The sequence below is a fragment of the Lepidochelys kempii genome, chromosome 3 (assembly GCF_965140285.1).
Source record: "Lepidochelys kempii isolate rLepKem1 chromosome 3, rLepKem1.hap1, whole genome shotgun sequence".
Taxonomy (NCBI): Eukaryota; Metazoa; Chordata; order Testudines; family Cheloniidae; genus Lepidochelys; species Lepidochelys kempii.
Genome location: NC_136382.1, coordinates 212,220,116 through 212,242,591, shown reverse-complemented (window position 1 = coordinate 212,242,591; position 22,476 = coordinate 212,220,116). Strand labels below are relative to the sequence as shown.

At 46.3% G+C, this 22,476-nt stretch overlaps 1 protein-coding gene across 4 annotated transcripts in view; it reads right to left on the bottom strand.

Moving 5' to 3' along the window:
• The window catches only part of SLC8A1 (solute carrier family 8 member A1), a 299,420-nt gene that overhangs the window by 26,265 nt on the left and 250,679 nt on the right, over positions 1-22,476 (bottom strand). For all 4 annotated transcript variants that reach the window (XM_073339983.2, XM_073339986.2, XM_073339985.2 and 1 more), the window contains 2 exons: positions 10,376-10,506; positions 7,010-7,109 (listed from right to left, as the gene is read on the bottom strand). In XM_073339983.2, the coding sequence (XP_073196084.1) occupies positions 7,010-7,109; positions 10,376-10,506 (231 nt within the window). The remainder of the gene's footprint in view (positions 1-7,009; positions 7,110-10,375; positions 10,507-22,476) is intronic.

Here is a 22,476-nt window from a genome sequence, read left to right as displayed (position 1 = left end):
TGTAAAAAAAAAAAAAAAAAAAAGACCATCACTCTGGGATGTGTTAGCAGGCGTGTTGTAAACAAGACATGAGAAGTAATTCTTCCGCTCTACTCAGCACTGATAAGGCCTCAGCTAGGGCACCACACTTTGGGAAAGATGTGGACAAACTGTAGAAAGTTCAGAGGAGACAAACAAAAATGATGAAAAAAAAAAATCTAGAGAATGACCTACAAGAAAAATTGGGTTTGTTTAGTCTGGAGAAGAGACGATTGAGGCGGGGACATGAGAGTAGTCTTCAAGTACGTAAAAGTTTGTTATAAAGAGGAGGGTGATAAATTGTTCTCCTTATCCACTGAGGACAGAGCAAGACGTAAAGGTCTTAAATTGCAGCAAGGTGAGATATTAGGAAAAAAAACATTCCTGTCAGGGTGGTTAACCACTGGAACAAATTACCTAGGAGGGTTGTGGAATCTCCATCATTGGAGGTTTTTAAGAGCAGGTTAGACAGACATGTGTCAGGGATGGTCTAGAATACTTAGTCCTGCCTCAGTGCAGGGGACAGGACTAGATGACCTATCGGAGTCACTTCCAGCCCTATGTTTCTATGATTGTATAACTTTTGCTCCTGAGTTATGTAGATTCTTTTGAAAATCCCAGTCTATAAACTCAGAATCTTTAGTGGTAGTTACAAGACAAAAAGAGCCGTGACCTACTGTGAACTTCCTTCTAGCTCTAGCAGAGCAGCCAGCATGGATCACCAATGAAATGCCCAAATATCAGAATTAGAGAGATTATAGAATTCTACATCCTATTCCAGAAATTCATTTCCAGTATGCTGTAACATTTCCAAACTACAGCAGTATTCACTACCCCAAAAAAAAAAAATCTAGCTGTTAACTGCTACATAATAAAATTAAACACAGAAACTTATCAGGTCTACAGAAACTTTATACTGTGACAAAGCTCTGTCCTTGTCTCCGTGGGTCCCACGTTTTCTGGGAGATTTTGCTAGCCTCAGAGGCTCACTGTGTCCATCCACATAACCCTTCTCTCTCTATAGACAAGGGTCACAGTCTACTGAGCCATTTTCATCATAAGCCAGCAAGGGAGGTGAGAAGAAGCTATCCTCCCTTGCACAGTCTCTGTTGCCTCCCAGTCTCAATAATTAATTGGGGGGGGCAGCAAAGGGGGGAGCCCGGGCCCACCCTCTACTCTGGTCTCTAGCCCACGGACCCTAATAGTATCAGCTATGGTAGTTGACCTTTTAGAAACATGACATGTACAATTCCCTGGGCTACTTCCCCACAGCAGCCCCCACTTCCTCAAGCTCCACTTCACCCTTACCTCAGGGCCTCCTTCCTTGTGCCTGACTTGGTGTGTACTACTCAGTCTCTCCAACAGCACAACTTCCTCCCACAGCTCCTGACATGCACATCCACCTGACTGGCTGGGAGGCTTTTAACTAGTTTTAGCCAGCCCCTGCCTGGCTTCAGGTGTCCCAATCAACCTAGCATTCTCCCTGCCTTCTGGAAAGTTCTTAATTGGCCCCAGGTGTCTTAATTGACCTGGAGCAGCTGCCATTTAACTTATCCTGGCACCAGGGATTTGTTTAGCCTGGAGCTAATATATCTATCTCCCACTACTTTTCTATAGCCATCTGGCCTTGCCCTGTCACAATATCTAGAACACCAAACAGATCAATCCTTTCTACTCTATTCCTAGCCATATTCTCCTTCTCTACCAGTACATCACACAATGAGAAAATGTATAGAACTCTGACACAGCTTAGTGTACACTGAAATTGTAGTCCTTTATAAACTTCAGCTTCCTATTTCACACACAGTGTATTAACTCAGCAGTGTGCAACCAGCAGCACATTTCCATTACAGAATGAAGCCAGGGGAGACATGTACCGCACAGCGGGCAGTATGAAATGCCAGGGGTGTTAATAAATGAATGTGGATTATGTGGCAGACAAGAACTGGGTGGGTGCCTTATTTTGAACTGGCTATATCCCTGGCAGGGATGGCCTTTATGTGCTGTGTTTATAGAGTGCCTAGCACAGTGCAGTTCTGGGCTCCTAGGCACTATAGCTATACAAACGACAATATCCTGTCATAACTCACTCTCTGATTTAAGAGGAATTCCCCCTCTCATTGATCCCAGCAGTCACATATTTTATTATCAATAATATTTTGCAGTACAGAAGTTCCCCAAACTTGGTTGGGGATCTATTATGTAGGCACAGAGTAAGAAAGAGGTTGCAAGCGCTTTGGGTCAGAGACTTAATAGACAAAGGGTGAGAAAGGAAACCAGGGTGACAGAAACTTCCCAAAGCAGGCCAGAGGCAGGACTTGCACGCTAGGCTCGTGTTCTAGGCCACAGGGCCATGCTGCCTCAGGCCATGCTGTCAGTTCTGATTTCTCTTAGCAACGTCCCCACGCTGTCGTGGCTGCTTGGTGGAATACGCTGTGTTGTGAATCAAGCTTTGCATGGCTGAGTGTGCTGTGGGTACAGGAGCTCACCTAGGCTTGTCACATTTGACTTTTCGGATTGAAGGAGCTTTCTTCTTACAGACACTAACTAGAAAGCACCACATCTCCTCTGCATTCCTGCTGTCACTCAGGGCTTTATTTATATTATAATAGCAATACAAGGTAGTGTTTGGGAAGAAACAGTGGAGACAAATAACAGGGGATCTCACTTGGGCCTGGAATCCAATTAGGAGCTGACACCTCAACTGCTAGAAGAGGGCCTCATCCTCCCTGATTCAACTAACCTCATTATCCCTAGCCTGATTCTTGCTTGCATATTTATACCTGCCTCTGGAAATTTCCACTACATGCATCCGACAAAGTGGGTATTCACCCAGGAAAGCTTATGCTCTTTTAGTCTATAAGGTGCCACAGGACTCTTTGCTGCTTTTACAGATCCAGACTAACACGGCTACCCCTCCGATACTTGAGCTGGGTCCTGTTGCTCAAATGACAAGGAGACTTTAAAACAAGGCTCTCATCTTCCACCCAGGCACACACCCCTAGACAAGACAGCTGCCCACAGCAGACTCAATACATAGGTAGCACTACAATTTCTTCCAAGTTGTCTCCTCTGGGTGCAGCGACGCTGGCAAAGCAGGCTGGGGGTTCGTGCCGCTCCCCTGGTTCTCCCAGATGGCCCAGCTCCACCAGCAATGCACAACAGCTCACCAGGCTGCCAGTCCCAGCTTCTCAGCTGAGGCCTCCCAGCTGCACGCATCTTGCCCTGGTATCACAGTTATCCGCAGCAGGCACATCAAGAGCTCGTCTCTCATTCACTCCCTGGCCTGCCTCTGCCAAGTCCCAGGAATCCACCTAGCCAGGGTTTTCTTTACAGCATTTTCTGAGACCGAATGCGAGAGGCTTGATCCTTCCATGGAGTCAGTGCTCAGTGCTTTCTGTGGTTTGTTTGGGAGCATGATGCCCCAGCAGTCAGCTCTCAGCACTGCATGGCCCCACACTGAACTTCTGACTCATCACTATTCTGCACAGTGACAACAGTGGCCCTGCAGTTAGGTGCCAGCATGGGACTTGGGAGACCTGGGGTCACTTCCCTGCAGTGCCACAGACTTCCTGTGTGAACTTGGCAAATCACTTAGTCTCTCTGTGCCTCAGTTTCCCATCTGTACAATGGGGATAACAGCACAGGGGTGAGGGGAGGGTAGATACATTAGAGACGTGAGGTTCTCAGACTCTGTGGTGACGGGGACCTGTGAAGGGGAATGCTAACAACCTGCGCTGCCGAGAGTGGTCGGGCAGGGCTGTGGCAGGTTGCCTTCTGCCCAGGTATTCCCCTGTCTTACTGTCATTCTGCCCTGCAGTGGTCTGGCCTTCCAGTGACTCAGCCCTCTGGCCAGGTCACTGGCCAGGTCAAGCCCACCCCTTCCGGGGTATGTCTAAAGAGGCCAGTAATGGGCAAGTCCTTAGGATTAAGTGAGGGAGTCAGGGCTTCCCCTGGGGTCTGGGTCTCGTGCTCCAGAGCATTGTATCTTCCCCAACAAGGAACAGAGTTCTGTGGTTGTCCCTCTTTAGGGGTGGGAAAGAGAGCCCAGGGTCCCACTCCACTGGGCTCCAATCCAGGGCCCATCAGAAGGCAGCTAAATCCTGCACCCTGGGGTACTAGGCGGTTGCCTCCCTGCATCACTCCCTACAAGTCCCCTCTCTCCCCACAGAGTAAAGTATAGAACTAAACACCCAAATAAAGTCTCTGACCTTCAGAGAGTCCCAGGTCCCATCTCTGGAGGCTAGGCAGGTCTCAGGCTGCAAGAGCTCCCAGGGTACCCTTCCCAGGAGCTTATCATGCAGGTCAGCTCACTTCCACATCGGCCTCCCACTGAGCTACTCTGCTCCCCTTTTTAAGCACCTCCTCCAGCCAGTGCATGCATTGCTGGTGGGATGAGGAGGAGGGGCACCTGGGCCCAGAGTAGCTTTTTACCCAGCCCTTTCTACTGTGGGGTATGTAACCTCATCATAGGCCACAGAGGCACCCAAGATAGACTTAGCTCTCCACCTTGACTATGTTTTGTTCTCTCTCTTTTACCACCTCTCTCCCACTCTCAGCACTGCCATTAAATCTATCAGGAGCGTGGGCGGTGACCAGATTTTTTGCTGCCCCAAGAAAAAAAATGTGCTGCCCTAAGCTCCGAGAGCGCAAGTGCCCAAGCAAAAAAAAAAGAAAGAAAGAAAGGGGGGGTGGCCACACTCCGCCCCTGGAACCGTGCCGCCCCCCAGCACGGGCCTGCTTTGCTGGTGCCTAGAGCCAGTCCTGGCAGGGACGCTCCCAAGCCTGTTCAATGGATGCTCACTGAGCTAGGCAGCGGATACTCCCTTTGGTCCCCTATGTGGTAAGGAACAGGCCGTTCCAAAATGTTACCGATTCCATAGCCAGCTATCCGGTATTGCAGCACATTACACAGCCAGCGCACCATTGGGCGGCTGCCATTCTTGTGGCAGGAGATGTTCGAGACCAATGACAATAATTAGGTTTCGGATAAGGATGACTAAGTCAAAATTATTTTCTAAGATACCGAGTTATCCATAGCCTCATTACCGTAGTATCTGAGCACCTCACAATTCTGCATGTATTGATTTTTTCTACACCCCTGGGCAGTAGGGAGCGCTCTTATCCCCATTTTATTGGAGGGGGAATTGAGGCACCCAACTCCCATTGACTTTCAGTGGGGAACTGGACACCTCTCTGCCTCCTAAGCGACTTGTTCAAGATTGCAGAAGAGGTCCCTGGCACAGTGGGGAACTGAACTCCATTCTTGCATGTCTCCAGCAAGTACCCAACCCTTGGGCCATCCTTCCTCTCCGGGGTTCCTTTTTCTATCTTCCATTTTATCAAGTAAGAGACCTTCCAGTGCAAACTGTTAGAACTGTCATGGTATTTCAGTGCAAGGTAAAATAAGGAATTCTTTAAGGAAATTATTCATATCCTTTGTCAGATTTAACCACATAACTTCCAGGGACATAGGGAAGGCAATCAACATCAGGCTTGCTAGATGGATGGGGAAGAGCTATATCTTGGGTCACAGCTAAGCTATCCACAAAACCAAAGCTGTGTGAAAAGAAAGATCAGCTGCAGACTGCAAAGGAAAATCCTCTCAGGTGTAGTGAATAAAGTCGGTTGCATGGTATCTTCAACTTAGGCACAGTGAATGACAGCACTGAGATATATGCCTTTCATGTTCTAATCTTTAATTGACAAAATCCACAAGGGAGTAAACAGAACATCTGACTGTCAGTAGCCTTATTGGCAGCCCGTCAATGCAGCAGCACATAGTGCAGACCTAATTTAAGGAGGAGGAAGCTAGCGCAATGTCTTCCTTCAAATGTCTCATTGCTTTGCCGTTTTGTGGAGGAAGGAAACTATGCTATGTAGACCTGAAGAAGGGACATGTGATGTGCACACACCAGCAATACCAAATGATTTCTAAGCACTGAGCAGACAGAGGTGAGATCTGCTCCTCACAAATGAAACATGCCTTTTTGTTTAATCAACCCGTTATGTAATGTCTCCAAATGGAGTCTAGTTAAAATTAATGAGGCTGTTCCTCTCAGAGGAGTCCATGAAGGTGCAAAGTCCAATGCACCAGGCAGACTGCTAACAAGGATGGAGATCATTATTTACTCTGAATGCCTGCCTGGGAAAGTTTCTGACACTCATTTTGTCTTTGTGCTTGGCTACTCTTGGAAGGGACATTGGAAAGCGACAGAAGATAACGCACTGTGCTATGATTTATCACCCTCTTATTTCCATGGTCAGCTGATTGTGGAGCTATGTCATGTCTGGAATTGCAGGAACGTGGCCTATAGCAATTGTCATGATGCACACAGGAGACTCCAGCACAGTGCATGAGAACATGGGGGGAGGAGGAGCAGCTATAGCAGTCCACAGCAGGACCAAGCTGCCCCATCCTGTCAGCCACAGCTGATCAGAAACAGACCCACAAACCATGATCCCAAGCCCATTCATAGGGCGAGACTGTGACTTGGTCTGCGTCCCCAGGCAAGAGAGTAAAGGGACGTAGATATCCCCCACCCCTTACACCTCTGTGTGCACTACCCAGACCCGGGTCTGCACATGGAGCAGTAAGAGGCCACTGTGCACCCACCAGAGCAGGTTGGGGTCGGGCGGGGGGAGACAGATACACAGGGGGATGGAACTGAATGGAGCCTTGACTCTAGCGTTCACTTGTGGCCTGAACAGCAGAGTCAGTGTTGGATTGGAGGGGGCCAATAATTTACTGCAGTTATAGGCCAACAGCAAATTACCACCTCTATCCCTGCTGTGGCACAAGAGGAGGCAGGTAAGAATTGTGGCTCAGAGGGCTGTCTGTGTCACAAGTGTCCTGACATATGTACGCAGATACTGTGAATAACTTTGTTATCTGTTTTGCTTCAGCAGTAATCTGCTGCCACAGACACAGTACAACTGAGACAAAAAAGTGGCTTATCATAATTCATTCCATGTAGAAACAGGAACTTACCAGCGCTGACGGTGATAGCTTCAATAAACTGTTCTCTCCAACTGTTAGTTCCAACCACAAGGGCTAGGTTTGTCTTCTTAATGAGCTTGTCCACAGTATTCTGCAGATGGAGACAAGTATAAATGAATTAAGGGCAATGCTGGCTCAGAACCTGAGATCATGGGCAGAAATCAAAAGCCTTGTGGATTTACATTGTACAGTTATGGATAAGATATTCCACTCAGAACAAGAGCATGAGCAGCAGAAGTGACAATACGTATGCACACAAAATCCCATATTGCATTAAAAAGGTCTGTTTGCTAATCTGCATACCTTCTAATCAGAACTAAAAATCAGCGGTCTCTCCACACTCTTCAGCAGAAGTTTAATGGCAGATGCTGTAGAGAGGACTCCTGTCTTGCTAATGCTTCTTTTGTTACAAAACAGATCAAGGAATTGTGATCTGTATATTTGGAAGCACTGTAAATAATTCAAAGTGAATGAAGTATATTTTTGGGTATCCACTCCTGCTTTTTTACAGCATTTATATGCTTGCTAAATCAGAAACTTCAGTCACTAATGCAGAATCATCATTAATGCTGTAAATGGCTGGCAGAAAATTCTCATTGGAAGTTAATCCAAGCACTCTTCACTGTGTTCTAATGTAACAGGGTGTGGCAAGGCACCTCTCCCACCACATCAGGATTTCTCCCTTGGGGATGCAGGGGGGCAATAAGAGGGGCTGGAGGAAATCACTCCCACTCCAGAGGGTTTACATTCTGGACTTTGGTTTATTTACAGGATTTACCGGTGGGTCTCAGGCTAGGCCTGAATAGTTTCCTTAAGCAAAAACACAGAAGAAATACATCTCCTTGCCCCTAGCAGAGCATTGACTTACTGTGATGACATCTGGTCACTAGTCCTTCCCTGAACAGATGCAAACTCACTGCTTTCCCTGTAGGGAGGTAACCAGCTCTTCACCTAGGCCACACTTTTTCTCCCTGCTGAAACTTTTCTTTCCTTCTTCCCTCTCTCTCCTCCCACTCTCACACCAGAACAGGGTTTTTAAAGGTGTGTGTGTAGAAGGTGCTTAATTGACTCAGGTGTGTCTAATTAACCTCTGGTAACCTCTTTTCAGTTCATCAGGAAAGGGGCCTGAACATTCCGCCTAACATTCCGTCTTCCGCCACACTCTTCTAGCTGTCAGCTCTGTCACAAGCGGTCACAATGGGCAGCCGAGAGCGCTAGAATGCACGTAGGAGAGACTCTACTGCTTACATGAAACAGTGTGGCTGGTTTATTTTTTATTACCTTTAAAAAAGGGGATTAAATTGTCAGGCTTAGGCCACGATCCTGCACAGGCTTAATTTTACACATTCAGATAAATGAGACTACTCACATGCACAAAGCTAAGCATGTGCGTAGTGTATACAGCATCAGGATTCATGTGCATGAATGTATGCAGGACTGCGGCCACAGTCTCTTTTCTTAAACAGTATTTTATTTTAGTTTGGGCATTTTAAACCCAGATAAGGATTTGGCTTGCCATATTGTTCTGTTCTGTAATAAGTATCTATAGTCTATAACCAATAGAAAAATTATGGAGTTGCATTCCTTATTTCCTTTGCTGTTGCTCCCAGAACCCTGGGAGAATCAAGGCTACTTTGCCACTTGTGATTAACTGATCATTGCTGGTGTGCTGTAATTTTTTCATGCCAGTTTTCATTAGCACATGTACTCTGGAAATCTCTCCTGCGCTGTATCTCCATCTATTTTACTGCTACTGGATTTCCTGCTTTACAACTTTCGAGATGCTTCTCAAACAAACACTCTGTCTGACACAATTAACACTCCCGGGTTTTCTAAACAGTTAAGTTACAGGCAACTGTAGCAACAACTGGACAAATCAACATTCGACTAACTTAGCTGATGCACAGAAAGTTCTATCATGTATCATAGCAAGTACAGCACTTGTGGTTATTTCTTTTGGTAAACAAGAATGATGCGGATCTGGGAGCTGTCTGTATAAGTCTGTGAAAGAGACACCAGGCAGTTATTCAAACCCCAAATTCAGCTTGTATGACAATATTTTCAAGGAAGGTCAATGATAATAAATTCTTACGGTGCTGGCAACCAACATGCAACAGCCTTGTGCTAGTGCATCACATGCTCAAACCTGTATGGTGCGGAGCTCTCAGCCCCTCCAGTCCAGCTGAGCAACGAAGCACACAAGTACTCCCTTTGACTTCAATGGGGCTTCAGTGATTTATAGCACCCAAGGACCTGGTCCTGACGGTGACGCTGAGCAGGCTAGTTTTGCTGCCCAAGCCTAGTGAAATGCTAGAAATAAACCCACACCATTGCTGTTGCCAAGTCCACGGTCTTGCTGTTGCCGTGACATCACAGCTAGCTGTTGAGAGGGGACAGTATATACCACAGCTGTGCCTTATTCAGCTACTTGTGCTCCATTTGGGAGCTGGGGGCAGAAACTCTTGCTTTTGCTCCAGAAGCTCCTGATGATGCCTTGAGATGCTCTTATGGGGCCTCTCCCACGGAGGACATAAAGGCCATTAGTGGATTTGATTTTGAAGCATAAAGGCTGTAAATTCAGCAGAACATGAACACATCCTGCCCCTGATGAATTTTTCTGAAGAGCATTGTCTCTGATTACATCTCTACCATATGAAAACTGGGCTCCCAACTCCTTCTGTTCCAATCATCCCCATCCCAACATACCTCTTTATGGTGCCAATTAAGTAGTCTGCCACAATTCAGCAAAGCACTTACGTATTAGCTTCAGAGTGGTAGCCGTGTTAGTCTGTATCAGCAAAAACAACGAGGAGTACATGTGGCACCTTATTGACTGACAAATTTATTTGGGCATAAGCTTTCATGGGCTAAAACCCACTTCATCAGATGCACGGAGTGGAAAATACAGTAGGAAGATTTCATGTACTGCTATATATATCTTCCTACTGTATTTTCCACTCCGTGCATCTGATGAAGTGGATTTTAGCCCACGAAAGCTTATGCCCAAATAAATTTGTCAGTCTATAAGGTGCCACAAGTACTCCTCATTGGTTTTACATATTAGCTTGAATCCCATTGAAGTCACTGGCATGTGCTTGAGTTCTTTGCTGAACAGGGATGGATTTAAGCATGTGTGTCAATGCTTTGGCTGAATCAAGGCCTCAAGCGCTCAATATACTTGCTTCGCAAGGATGATACCTTCCTGTGCACAACATGTGCTTGCCAGATGTGTGCTGACTGGGCATGTAAAAAAGATGGAGCCCTTAGTTTAGCAATCTAATAAAATGCAATTAGAGATGCTAATGTAAATTCAGGGCTTCCATGCCCTGGGTGGAGTGACGCAGACAATTGCTGTACCTTGAACTCATAGGATTCTTCAATAATGACTTCTAGTTTGGTATGTTCTCCCAGTACTGGGCGTCCCATTTCTGCAATGCGGCGCTCTTCCTCCTCTTTGCTCGTCAGCGGCTGTTTCTCTTCATTCTCTTCTGTAAAAAAACAGCCCATTTTTGAGCAACACACAATCTTTCACTTTCTGGCACCGGCTTCTATCAGGGGAATCTCTCTCTAAATGAAAATTTTCTCTGGAACTAAGACACAAGTGACAGATAGTTGCTGGAGTAAGGTAGAGGACATTATGCCTGCGCTGAAAGGTTTTCTGTTGCAGATGGCCAGAAGCGTTAGCAAATGAGATCACTAGCTCATAACTCTTCTGAATTTCAAATCCGTTCCACCCCCACTCAGCTCCTCTTGAATTCAGCCTGGACTATAGGAGAACATTCACAATCTCAGTGATGGATTCTCCTCTGGAGTGGCCATGGTGCCAACTTTTAGGGCAATCAATCTAAGCTGGGATTTTCAAAAAGGCCCCTGTATTGGCCTCTCTCTGCCCCCACTGAAGCCAACAGTGAAATATCCCTTGACTTTGATGGGAGTTGGATCAAGCCAGTGCTGCGCACTTTTGAAAATCAGACCTCTGCATGCAAATCAGGCCATCCAGCTCATATGGAAGGGCTCATCCACCTCAGCCACTCTGCCTATATGTGAGTAATGGGGAACTGAATGCATAGTAAAGGTACACTGAATGAGGCAGGGTCCTGTGGCAAAAAATAGCACGTACTCATGTATTTAAAGACTGTATCATAATGAACACACACAGGGACAGGGTGTGTGTGTGTGTGTGACTTAAGGTTACACAAACCTTACTTCTGGCATTACCTAACTTTTGAGTGCTTGATTTTGCACCCTAAACATTTGAATAATGGAGTATTGTATAGGTAGTGTTACACGCAAAATAATGTCAGCCAGTTTTTCATTGCAGTTAGTTACATCACTGTAAATCTGGAGTAACTCTGATGTCACTAGAGTGACACCTGATAGACTCCAGAATCACTGAGCTTGGAATCTGACTCTTCTAGCCTGCGGTATGCTAAAGGACATAGTACATTGAAAGATAGCTCTTCAGTCACTGTACAATCATGACACAACACTTGTGACAAGGACTGTGCGGCGCCCACATAAGGAACAGGGGCTCTGTATGTCTGTGAGCCCATTATTACCGGTGCATAACGAAGGACTCGGAGCAGGGGCTCTAATATTTTGAGTATTTTGCTGACATTTTTTGCAGCAAGTCATAAAATTGGTGAGGCAGATTTTAATCAAGTCTGCAGCAAGTAGCTTGAAGTCTTCACCACCGCCTTGTGATATGTGTGTTCTGCGTGCTTGTCCAAACAACTAGCAATAGGTAAATGAACCTTGGAAAGGTTTATTTCGGTTAAGCATCCAAAAGTTCAGGCATGTATCTGAACCTCAGCCAAATTGCTGTACCGATAAACACACACTCCCATGAGGCCTGTGTCGTATTATCCACATGACACCTTCTAAGAATATAAGAATGGCCATACTGTGTCAGACTAGCAGTCTATCTAGCCCAGTATCCTGTCGTCTGACAGTGACCAGTGCCAGATGCTTCAGAGGGAATGAACAGAACAGGGCAATTTTGAGTCATCCATCCTCTGTCATCCAGTTCCAGCTTATCAGTTAGAGGTTTAGGGTCACCCGGTGCATGGAGTTGAAGTCCCAGACCATCTTGACAAATAGCCATTGATGGACCTAGAAATCAATTCTGAAGCACTTATAGGACAGGAAAGTGATCAGGAACAGTCAGCATGGATTCACCAAGGGCAAGTCATGCCTGACTAATCTAATTGCCTTCTGTGATGAGATAACTGGCTCTGTGGATGAGGGGAAAGCACTTGACGTGTTGTTCCTTGACTTTAGCAAAGCTTTTGACACCATCTCCCACAGTATTCTTGCCAGCAAGTTAAAGAAGTATGCGCTGGATGAATGGACTATAAGGTGGATAGAAAGTTGGCTAGATTGTTGGGCTCAACGGGTAGTGATCAATGGCTCCATGTCTAGTTGGCAGCCGGTATCAAGTGGAGTGCCCCAAGGGTTGGTCCTCAGGCCAGTTTTGTTCAATATCTGCATAAATGATCTGGAGGATGGTGTGGATTGCACCCTCAGCAAGTTTGTAGAGGACACTAAACTGGGAGGAGAGGTAGATACGCTGGAGAGTAGGGATAGGATACAGAGGGACCTAGACAAATTGGAGGACTGGGCCAAAAGAAATCGGATGAGGTTCAACAAGGACAAGTGCAGAGTCCTGCACTTAGGATGGAAGAATCCAACTGCACTGCTACAGACTAGGGACTGAATGGCTCGGCAGCAGTTCTGAAGAAAAGGACCTAGGGGGTTACAGTGGACGAGAAGCTGGATATGAGTCAACAGTGTGCCCTTGTTGCCAAGAAGGCCAATGTCATTTTGGGATGTATACGTAGGGGCATTGCCAGCAGATCGAGGGATGTGATCGTTCCCCTCTATTCGACATTGGTGAGGCCTCATCTGGAGTACTGTGTCCAGTTTTGGGCCCCACACTACAAGAAGGATGTGGAAAAATTGGAAAGAGTCCAGCGGAGGGCAACAAAAATGATTAGGGGACTGGAACACATGACTTATGAGGAGAGGCTGAGGGAACTAGGGATGTTTAGTCTACGGAAGAGAAGAATGAGGGGGGATTTGATAGCTGCTTTCAACTACCTGAAAGGGGGTTCCAAAGAGGATGGATCTAGACTGTTCTCAGTGGTAGCAGATGACAGAACGAGGAGTAATGGTCTCAAGTTGCAGTGGGGGAGATTTAGGTTGAATATTAGGAATAACTTTTTCACTAGGAGGGTGGTGAAACACTGGAATGTGTTACCTAGGGAGGTGGTGGAATCTCCTTCCTTAGAAGTTTTTAAGGTCAGGCTTGAGAAAGCCCTGGCTGGGATGATTTAATTGGGGATCGGTCCTGCTTTGAGCAGGGGGTTGGACTAGATGACCTCCTGAGGACCCTTCCAACCCTGATATTCTATGATTTTACATACCTCTGTCATATCCCCCGTCATCTCTTTTCTCAGCTAAACAGTCACAGTCTTTTTAAAAATCTCTCCACATATGGAAGCTGCCCCATACCTCTAATTTTAGTTGCCCTTCTCTGTACCTTTTCCTATTCTAATATCTCTTTTGTGAGATGAGGCAACCAGAACTGCATGCAGTATTCAAGGTGTTGGTGTACCATGGATTTATATAGTAGTGTTATGATCTTTTCTGTATTATCTACCTCTCTCCTTACACTGTTAGCTTTTTTGGCTGCCTCTGCTCATTGAGCAGATGTTTCAGAGAACTATCCACAATGACTCCAAGATCTCTTTGATGGGAAAAACAGAGAATAACTATTATTCAGCAAATGCTGTTCATTATTTTGTTTACATGGGATTTCCTGTTGCCCTGGATCTAAGCTGGCATTGTGTTTCACTGAAGTTAGGCTCTGGGATGTTGCATCATCAGGTAATAACACTGCATCATGATGCGATGGCATTTTCTTCTGACTTCACTGCTTGTATGATGACGCAGTGCCAAGACATTACATCACAAACTCACAACATCACAAAACAACATGTTTGCCCTATAAGACAAACAGCAAAATATGGCTGTTTTTTTTAAACCTGGAGGCATTGCAGGAAGGAGAGTTCTGTCTTTCCTCAACTGCTCTGTCTTCCAGGCTGTACCCTGGAAGTCAACGGGAATTTTGGACAGGTGGCTTCTTCTCAGTGTGACAGACTCATGCAGAGTGAGAGGCAGCAGATATGCAGCAAGAATGCTAGCCAGCCCACATGGTAGCATCAGGAATATGGCAATGCAATAAAACTCCAGGGATTCCTTGAGGGTGCCAGCAACATTTGACACCTTGTCAGAACTTCTGTATTAGATTATCGTTAACACACACAGCCCTGTAACTTAATTATCTGCATGTCCAAAGCAATGAATAGAAAAACTGCAAACACTGAAGCTGTGTCTGCACTAGAGAATTCTGCTGTTGCTGCACCTGATACATTGCTCATGTCCACACTACAGCTGGTCAGATGACTGATTTTTTGGTTTGCTGGCTGTTCCAGAGAACTGAAAAAAAAAAATTTGGTTTTGCTCAACCTAATGCCATAAATTCCAAACAATTTTGGCAAATTGAAAAAGTCGACAAAACATTTTTGTTTCAAGTGGAAAGAAATGTTTTGTTTGGTCTGAAACAAAAATGTTTCATTTTCTTTCTTGGCATTTTAAAAATAAAATAAAAGGACATGAAGGGTTAGATTAACAAAATGGCCAGCGGAGGTACCGCCCCTTCCCCTTCCCCCTCCCCCCCCTTATAACCTTTAAGCTCTTCCTTGTGTGGAGAAGTAATTTTAACTTGGCTCTCCCACATTGCTGGACAATGCTGTAACCACCAGGTTATGGATATTCTGGGACAGGTCTCACTGCAGCATTAGGTCTTGTCTACACTTAAAAACGTTACTGGCATAGCTATGTTAGTTAGGAGTATGACCCCCTGCCCCTTGCCCCAGCCACTATGGCTGTGCATATGCCCTAGTGTAGACACAGTTATACAGGCAAAGAAGTCCAATGGCTGGTATCATCTATTTTGTTTGGGGCAGTGGTATAAGTTCGAGCAGCAGCAGAAACTTTTGTTTACATAAGTTGTGTCAATACTAGCAGGGCATGCTGGTCTAGCTATGCTGACAAATGCTTTCTAGTGCAGATTTACACAGAATATAAGAACAACCACACTGGGTCAGATCAAAGGTCCATTTAGCCCAGGATCCTGTCTTCTGACAGTGGCCAATGTCAGGTGCCCCAGAGGGAATGAACAGAACAGGTCAATTATCAAGTGATCCATCCCCTGTCACCCATTCCCAGTTTCTGGCAAACAGAGGCTAGATTAAACACAGACCTGATTAAATACAGAGATAGGTACAGTACAGCACTTATCCCAAAATGGTTTGCACTTCCCACGTCCCCCTCATCAGGGAGCTGTGCTGGGCCCGGTGACCCATGATATGCTGGCACTGCCTTGCTTGGAGGGAGAGCGGTGTGTGGACATGCTGAACAGATACACGCTTGCTGAGATGTCTAGTGTGGTCCCAGTGCATTGTTACATGTCACAGCAGCTCCCATGAACAATAGCAATTTGTAACAATGCAGTTCTCTACCACAGATGAGGCTATAGCAGCCTCCCCCCCACTTGTGAATTTCATGCAAGTTCATTCTTGAGGCACTCTGAAGAGGTAGCTGGGTTTTCTTCTTATTTCAGCTTCCCCAGTCTGACTTGCCTTAATATGTGGGGGTAACACACTTTAACTGCTGCTTGGCAACAAATCGAGCACCTGGGAGGCTTGATACGTTCAAACTGTCAGAGTGGCTACAACCTCCCCCTGAGCAGTCTTCACGGAGGGCTGCAAGGGAAGGAGACCAAAGTCCTGAAGTAAGTGGAGAAGTGGGATACCGGGAGGAAGCACGAGCAGGAGCATACGAGAGGGCAGGGCTCCTGCCTCATACTGAGACAGAGGGACGATCTGCGAGTTATCTCAAGTGCCTATACACAAATGCAAGAAGTCTAGGAAACAAGCAGGGAGAACTGGAAGTCCTGGCACAGTCAAGGAATTATGATGTGATTGGAATAATAGAGACTTGGTGGGATAACTCACACGACTGGAGTACTGTCATGGATGGATATAAACTGTTCAGGAAGGACAGGCAGGGCAGAAAAGGTGGGGGAGTTGCACTGTTTGTAAGGGAGCAGTATGACTGCTCAGAGCTCAAGTATGAAAGTGCTGAAAAATCTGAGTGTCTCTGGATTAAGTTTAGAAGTGTGAGCAATAAGGGTGATGTTGTGGTGGGAGTCTACTATAGACCACCGGACCAGGGGGATGAGGTGGACGAGGCTTTCTTCCGGCAACTCACAGAAGCTACTAGATCGCAGGCCCTGGTTCTCATGGGAGACTTCAATCACCCTGATATCTGCTGGGAGAGCAATACAGTGGTGCACAGACAATCCAGGAAGTGTTTGGAAAGGGTAGGGGACAATTTCCTGGTGCAAGTGCTGGAGGAACCAACTAGGGGCAGAGCTCTTCTTGACCTGCTGCTCACAAACCGGGAAGAATTAGTAGGAGAAGTTAAAGTGGATGGGAACCTGGGAGGCAGTGACCATGAGATGGTTGAGTTCAGGATCCTGACACAGGGAAGAAAGGAGACCAGCAGAATATGGACCCTGGACTTCAGAAAAGCAGACTTTGACTCCCTCAGGGAACTGATGGGCAGGATCCCCTGGGAGAATAACATGAGGGTGAAAGGAGTCCAGGAGAGCTGGCTGTATTTTAAAGAATCCTTATTGAGGTTACAGGGACAAACCATCCCGATGTGTCGAAAGAATAGTAAATATGGCAGGCGACCAGCTTGGCTTAACACAAAAAAGAAGCTTACAAGAAGTAGAAGATTGGACAAATGACCAGAGAAGAGTATAAAAATATTGCTCGGGCATGCAGGAGTGAAACCAGGAAGGCCAAATCACACCTGGAGTTGCAGCTAGCAAGAGATGTTAAGAGTAACAAGAAGGGTTTCTTCAGGTATGTTAACAACAAGAAGAAAGTCAAGGAAAGTGTGGACCCCTTACTGAATGAGGGAGGCAACCTCGTGACAGAGGATGTGAAAAAAGCTAAAGTACTCAATTCTTTTTTTGCCTCTGTCTTCACGAACAAGGTCAGCTCCCAGACTACTGCACTAGGCAGCACAGCACGGGGAGGAGGTGACCAGTCCTCTGTGGAGGAAGAAGTGGTTCGGGACTATTTAGAAAAGCTGGACGTGCACAAGTCCATGGGGCCAGATGCGCTGCATCGAGAGTGCTAAAGGAGTTGGCTAAAGGAGTGCTAAAGGAGTTGCAGAGCCCTTGGCCATTATCTTTGAAAACTCATGGCGATCCGGCGAAGTCCCGGACGAGTGGAAAAAGGCTAATGTAGTGCCCATCTTTAAAAAAGAGAAGAAGGAGGATCCTGGGAATTACAGGCCAGTCAGCCTCACCTCAGTCCCTGGAAAAATCATGGAGCAGGTCCTCAAGGAATCAATCCTGAAGCACTTAGAGGAGAGGAAAGTGATCAGGAACAGTCAGCATGGATTCACCAAGGGCATGTCATGCCTGACTAATCTAATTGCCTTCTATGACGAGATAACTGGCTCTGCGGATGAGGGGAAATCGGTGGACGTGTTGTTCCTTGACTTTAGGAAAGCTTTTGACATGGTCCCCCACAGTATTCTTGCAAGCAAGTTAAAGAAGTATGGGCTGGATGAATGGACTATAAGGTGGATAGAAAGCTGGCTAAATTGTCAGGCTCAACGGGTAGCGATCAATGGCTCCATGTCTAGTTGGCAGCCGGTAACAAGCAGAGTGCCCCAAGGGTCGGTCCTCGGGCTGGTTTTGTTCAATATCTTCATTAATGATCTGGAGGATGGTGTGGATTGCACCCTCAGCAAGTTTGCAGATGACACTAAACTGGGAGGAGTGGTAGATATGCTGGAGGGTAGGAATAGGATAGACAAATTAGGGGATTGGGCCAAGAGAAATCTGATGAGGTTCAACAAGGACAAGTGCAGAGTCCTGCACTCAGGACGGAAGACTCCCATGCACCGCTACAGTGTAGGGACCGAATGGCTCGGCAGCAGTTCTGCAGAAAAGGACCTAGGGGTTACAGTGGACGAGAAGCTGGATATGAGTCAACAGTGTGCCCTTGTTGCCAAGAAGGCCAATGGCATTTTGGGATGTATATGTAGGGGCATTGCCAGCAGATCGAGGGACATGATCGTTCCCCTCTATTCGACATTGGTGAGGCCTCATCTGGAGTACTACGTCCAGTTTTGGGCCCCACACTACAAGAAGGATGTGGAAAAATTGGAAAGAGTCCAGCGGAGGGCAACAAAAATGATTAGGGGACTGGAACACGTGACTTACAAGGAGAGGCTGAGGGAACTGGGATTGTTTAGTCTGCGGAAGAGAAGAATGAGGGGGGATCTGATAGTTGCTTTCAACTACCTGAAAGGGGGTTCCAAAGAGGATGGATCTAGACTGTTCTCAGTGGTAGCAGATGACAGAACGAGGAGTAATGGTCTCAAGTTGCAGTGGGGGAGGTTTAGGTTGGATATTAAGAAAAACTTTTTCACTAGGAGAGTGGTGAAACACTGGAGTGTGTTACCTAGGGAGGTGGTGGAATCTCCTTCCTTAGAAGTTTTTAAGGTCAGGCTTGACATAGCCCTGGCTGGGATGATTTGGTTGGGGATTGGTCCTGCTTTGAGCAGGGGGTTGGACTAGATGACCACCTGAGGTCCCTTGCAAACCTGATATTCTATGTTTCTATGAAGGGACGGGTGAATGCACCAGAACCAAAGTGGAAGAACAAGTCACTGTGGATAGTTCTCCGGAAACTTCTGCTTAATGCACAGCAGTGCACAAAAATGCTAATAATGCTAGGAACTATTGGGAATGGGATTGAAGGTAAGACAGAACATATCATAGTGCCACTATATAAACCCATGGTGCACCCACCCCTTGAATATTGTGTGCAGTTCTGGTTGACTCATTTCAGAAAGGATATAATGGAACTGGAAAAGGGTTCAGAGAAGGGCAACAAAGATGATCAAGGGTATGGAACAGTTTCGATACAAAGAGAGATTAGAAAGATTAGAGCTGTTCAATTTAGAAAAGAGATTAAGGGGGGAATATGAGAGAGGTCTATAAAATCATGAGTGGTGTGGAAAAAGTGAACAGAGAAGTCTGTTTACCCTTCCTCACAATACAAAATCCAGGGGGTCACTCAATCAAATTAATAGGCAGCAGGTTTAATACAAACAAAAGGAAGTACTTTTTACACAATGCACAATTAACCTGTGGAACTCAATGCCAAAGGATGTCATGAAGGCCAAAAGTATAACAGGGTTCAAAAAAGAACTAGATAAATTCACGGAGGAGAGGTCTATCAATGGCTATTAGCCACAATGGTCAGCGATGCCACCCCATGCTCAGCGTGACACTAAAACTCTAACTACCAGAAACTGGGAGTGGAAGACAGAAGTGGATCCCTCCAACTGTCCTGTTCTGCACACTCCTCATGAAGCTCTGGGACTGGTTGCTGTCAGAAACAGGATACTGGGCTAGATGGACCATTGGTCTGACCCACTGTGGCAGTTCTTATGTTCTTAATAAGTCCTCTCTGCATGTATTCATAGAATCATAGAAATGAAGGGCTGGAAAGGACCTCAAGAGGTCATCTAGACCATGCCCCCCATGCTGACGCAGGGCCAGGTAAACCTAGACTGTCCTTGACAGGTGTTTGTCTAACCTGCTCTTAAAAACCTCCAATGGTTTTAATTGCCAGTAACATGTTACCACATGAAAATGCTACAAGCAAGACAAAAGCAGCAGAGTGTGGCTGGAACCCTGAACTTCAACATTGTTGGATGGGAAGGATTTAGTTTTAAACCCTACGAGTGTTAGGTTTAATAGTTTGGCAAAAAAAAAACCCTGGATCTGGAACATTTCAGAGCCGATTCTTTGGCTGGTATAAATCAGCAAAACTTCACTGACTTCAGTGGAGATTGTCTATGCAACTTCAGTGGTACTACACCAACTTACACCACCTGGCCCTGAGTGGACTTTCACCTGATAAACGCCAACCCTCAGCATTTTCAATTTGTTTTTAGAAGCAGGAGGCTCTTTGGAAGAGGGTCAGCTGCCTTTTGTCTTTTAAATTTGCTACTAAGACACCCAAGCAGGTTTCAGAAACTATTCATCCTGCCCCTTAATTCTGAGATGCCACCTGTGTCCTTGTGGTCTTAGCTCCTCCCTGTCCCCAGGAGCTGCTCCATATGTCAGTTTACCTTGCAGCTAAGTGCTGGCACACACAGCTGTTTATGCGGCTATTGTCAAGGCCAATCTATTAGCCCACTTTAAATTAAACCCTTATTTCCAACCTCCATGGTACTTCTTGCCTTTGTTATGATTCTTTGTGTGTATTGCACTAACACCCCCAGACCCCAGCTGAGATCAGGGCCCTGTTATGCTGAAAGCTGAATGTATACATAGAAACGGCTTCTGTCTCCAAGTGCTTGCAATACAAATGGACAAATAGAAACAGAGGCACAGAAAGGAGACGTGACTTGCTCAAGGTCACCCTGCAGCCTGCTCACTGCCAGTCCCATGCCCTACCCCCTGGACCAGGCTGTCACTCAAATAACCAGCCTTTAGGAAAAATATTCACAGCTATGGGTAATGTTCAGGGCTGCATATTTACTTCCATCTTTTTCTGTCCTCACAGAACAGATACTCCTCCCCCACCCACATCAAGAACCTCACCACTACAAACCAGAATCTTCACAGTTCTGAAATGGGGATCAAACAACCCATGCTTTTAATTATTGTGGTTTAAATTCTTGCAGATTCAAAATGGATAATTATTAATTGAAAAGCCCTTGTCAGATTTTCATGACGCTCCAGAACACTGCTATGTGTTGGAGGGTTTGTGGTTTGGTGCATTTTAATCTGCTTCAGTTTCCTGTCCCTTCACCATCATTGTGGCTGACATCTCAAGGTTTACAATAATGGCACTCACCTGGAACAAGCCAATCTAACACACAGGCTGCTTCAGGGCCTTACTTCTCAGTTTATAATGGTTTTAGCTGGAACACCTGTTTGTACGGATGCCTCACCACTGTGCCAATCCATTACAGATGGGGTAGGGAGTGCATGGAGGGATGGGGTTTGAGGAGAGGGTCTCTACCCCACCCTCAGCATAACAAATACAATTCAGACATCCCATGCATTTAATTTAGGCCTGCCCTGCCCAATGCAATTACCTTAGACCTGGCTGAACCATGCAGTCAGTAGAGCTGCAGGAACCTCTTCCCAATGCAATTACCTTAGGCCCGGCTGCTCCGCTAATGCAGTTACTGTAGGTCCAGCCTTCCCTCGGCGCTGCAGCAGCTCAGGACCCCAGCTCCTCTCACTGTCTCCCCTTCAAGGAGCAGGAGAGGACTCTGTGGAGGAGCCCAGCTACCTAGGAGCCATGTTATTTCCCAGCACGGGAGGGGATATAGCAGGGAGAAGGCTGGGCCAGGCCCCTTTTCACTGGAGGAGATGTGGGGCAGGAGGAGTGAATCCTCCCAGCCTGCTCTCTACCTCCTCCCTCCCCTACCTAAAACTACCCTTGATCCTGGGGCTTTGCTCCTTCATAGTTTCTCTGCGCTGACTGGAGGAGAGGGGAGGGAGTGGGGAGCTCACAGCTGCTGACGGAGGCTCTCCTCTCCCTTTCACCCTTGCCAGCTGGCTGCTGCTGCTCCCGCCCTCAGAAGGTGCAAGGAGGTGGAATCAGCTCCTAGGCATGACGGGTGCATAATGGAGGACTCATAAAACATCTGACTTCCTCAAGAGAAACCAACTCCCCTTAAACTCTCCATGCCACACTTCCTCCCAGGACAAGAATTTTCCCCAGAGAGCTTGGGAGGCATCACACAGGGAGATTAAAAAACAACAACAGGGGGTTATAAAATAGCCCTGCTGTTCACTTTTCAAAGACTTTCGCAGGGCTCATTAGAACTTTGGAACAGTTTCATCTGAGAACTTAATTTCGCCAGGACTCAATAGTGATTGGAACTGAATGGGGGGTACTGGTAGGAATTACAGCTATTTAAAGCTATCATCAGAACAGGAAAATACAAGTACCTATACAGTGAAAAATACCAGGCATCATAAAGACATGGATATTAAATGCATGTTCTGAAGTGTATGCACCACAGGTCAGATCCTCAGCTGGTGTACACCTGCCTTGCTCTAAGGTCTACAATGCTGACTTTGTCTTTAGTGGAGCTATGTTGATTTACACAAGCTAAGGATGTGGGCCTTGACGTGTATACACACTGGCTGTGACTCTCCACTGCCTTGTACCTCCTACGGCCAATCTGATCTGTTAGCACTTTATATTCACTTCGCCCTAATGTAAATATTGACATAAGGTGCAAGGCAGCAGAGAAGCATTGGCCCATTA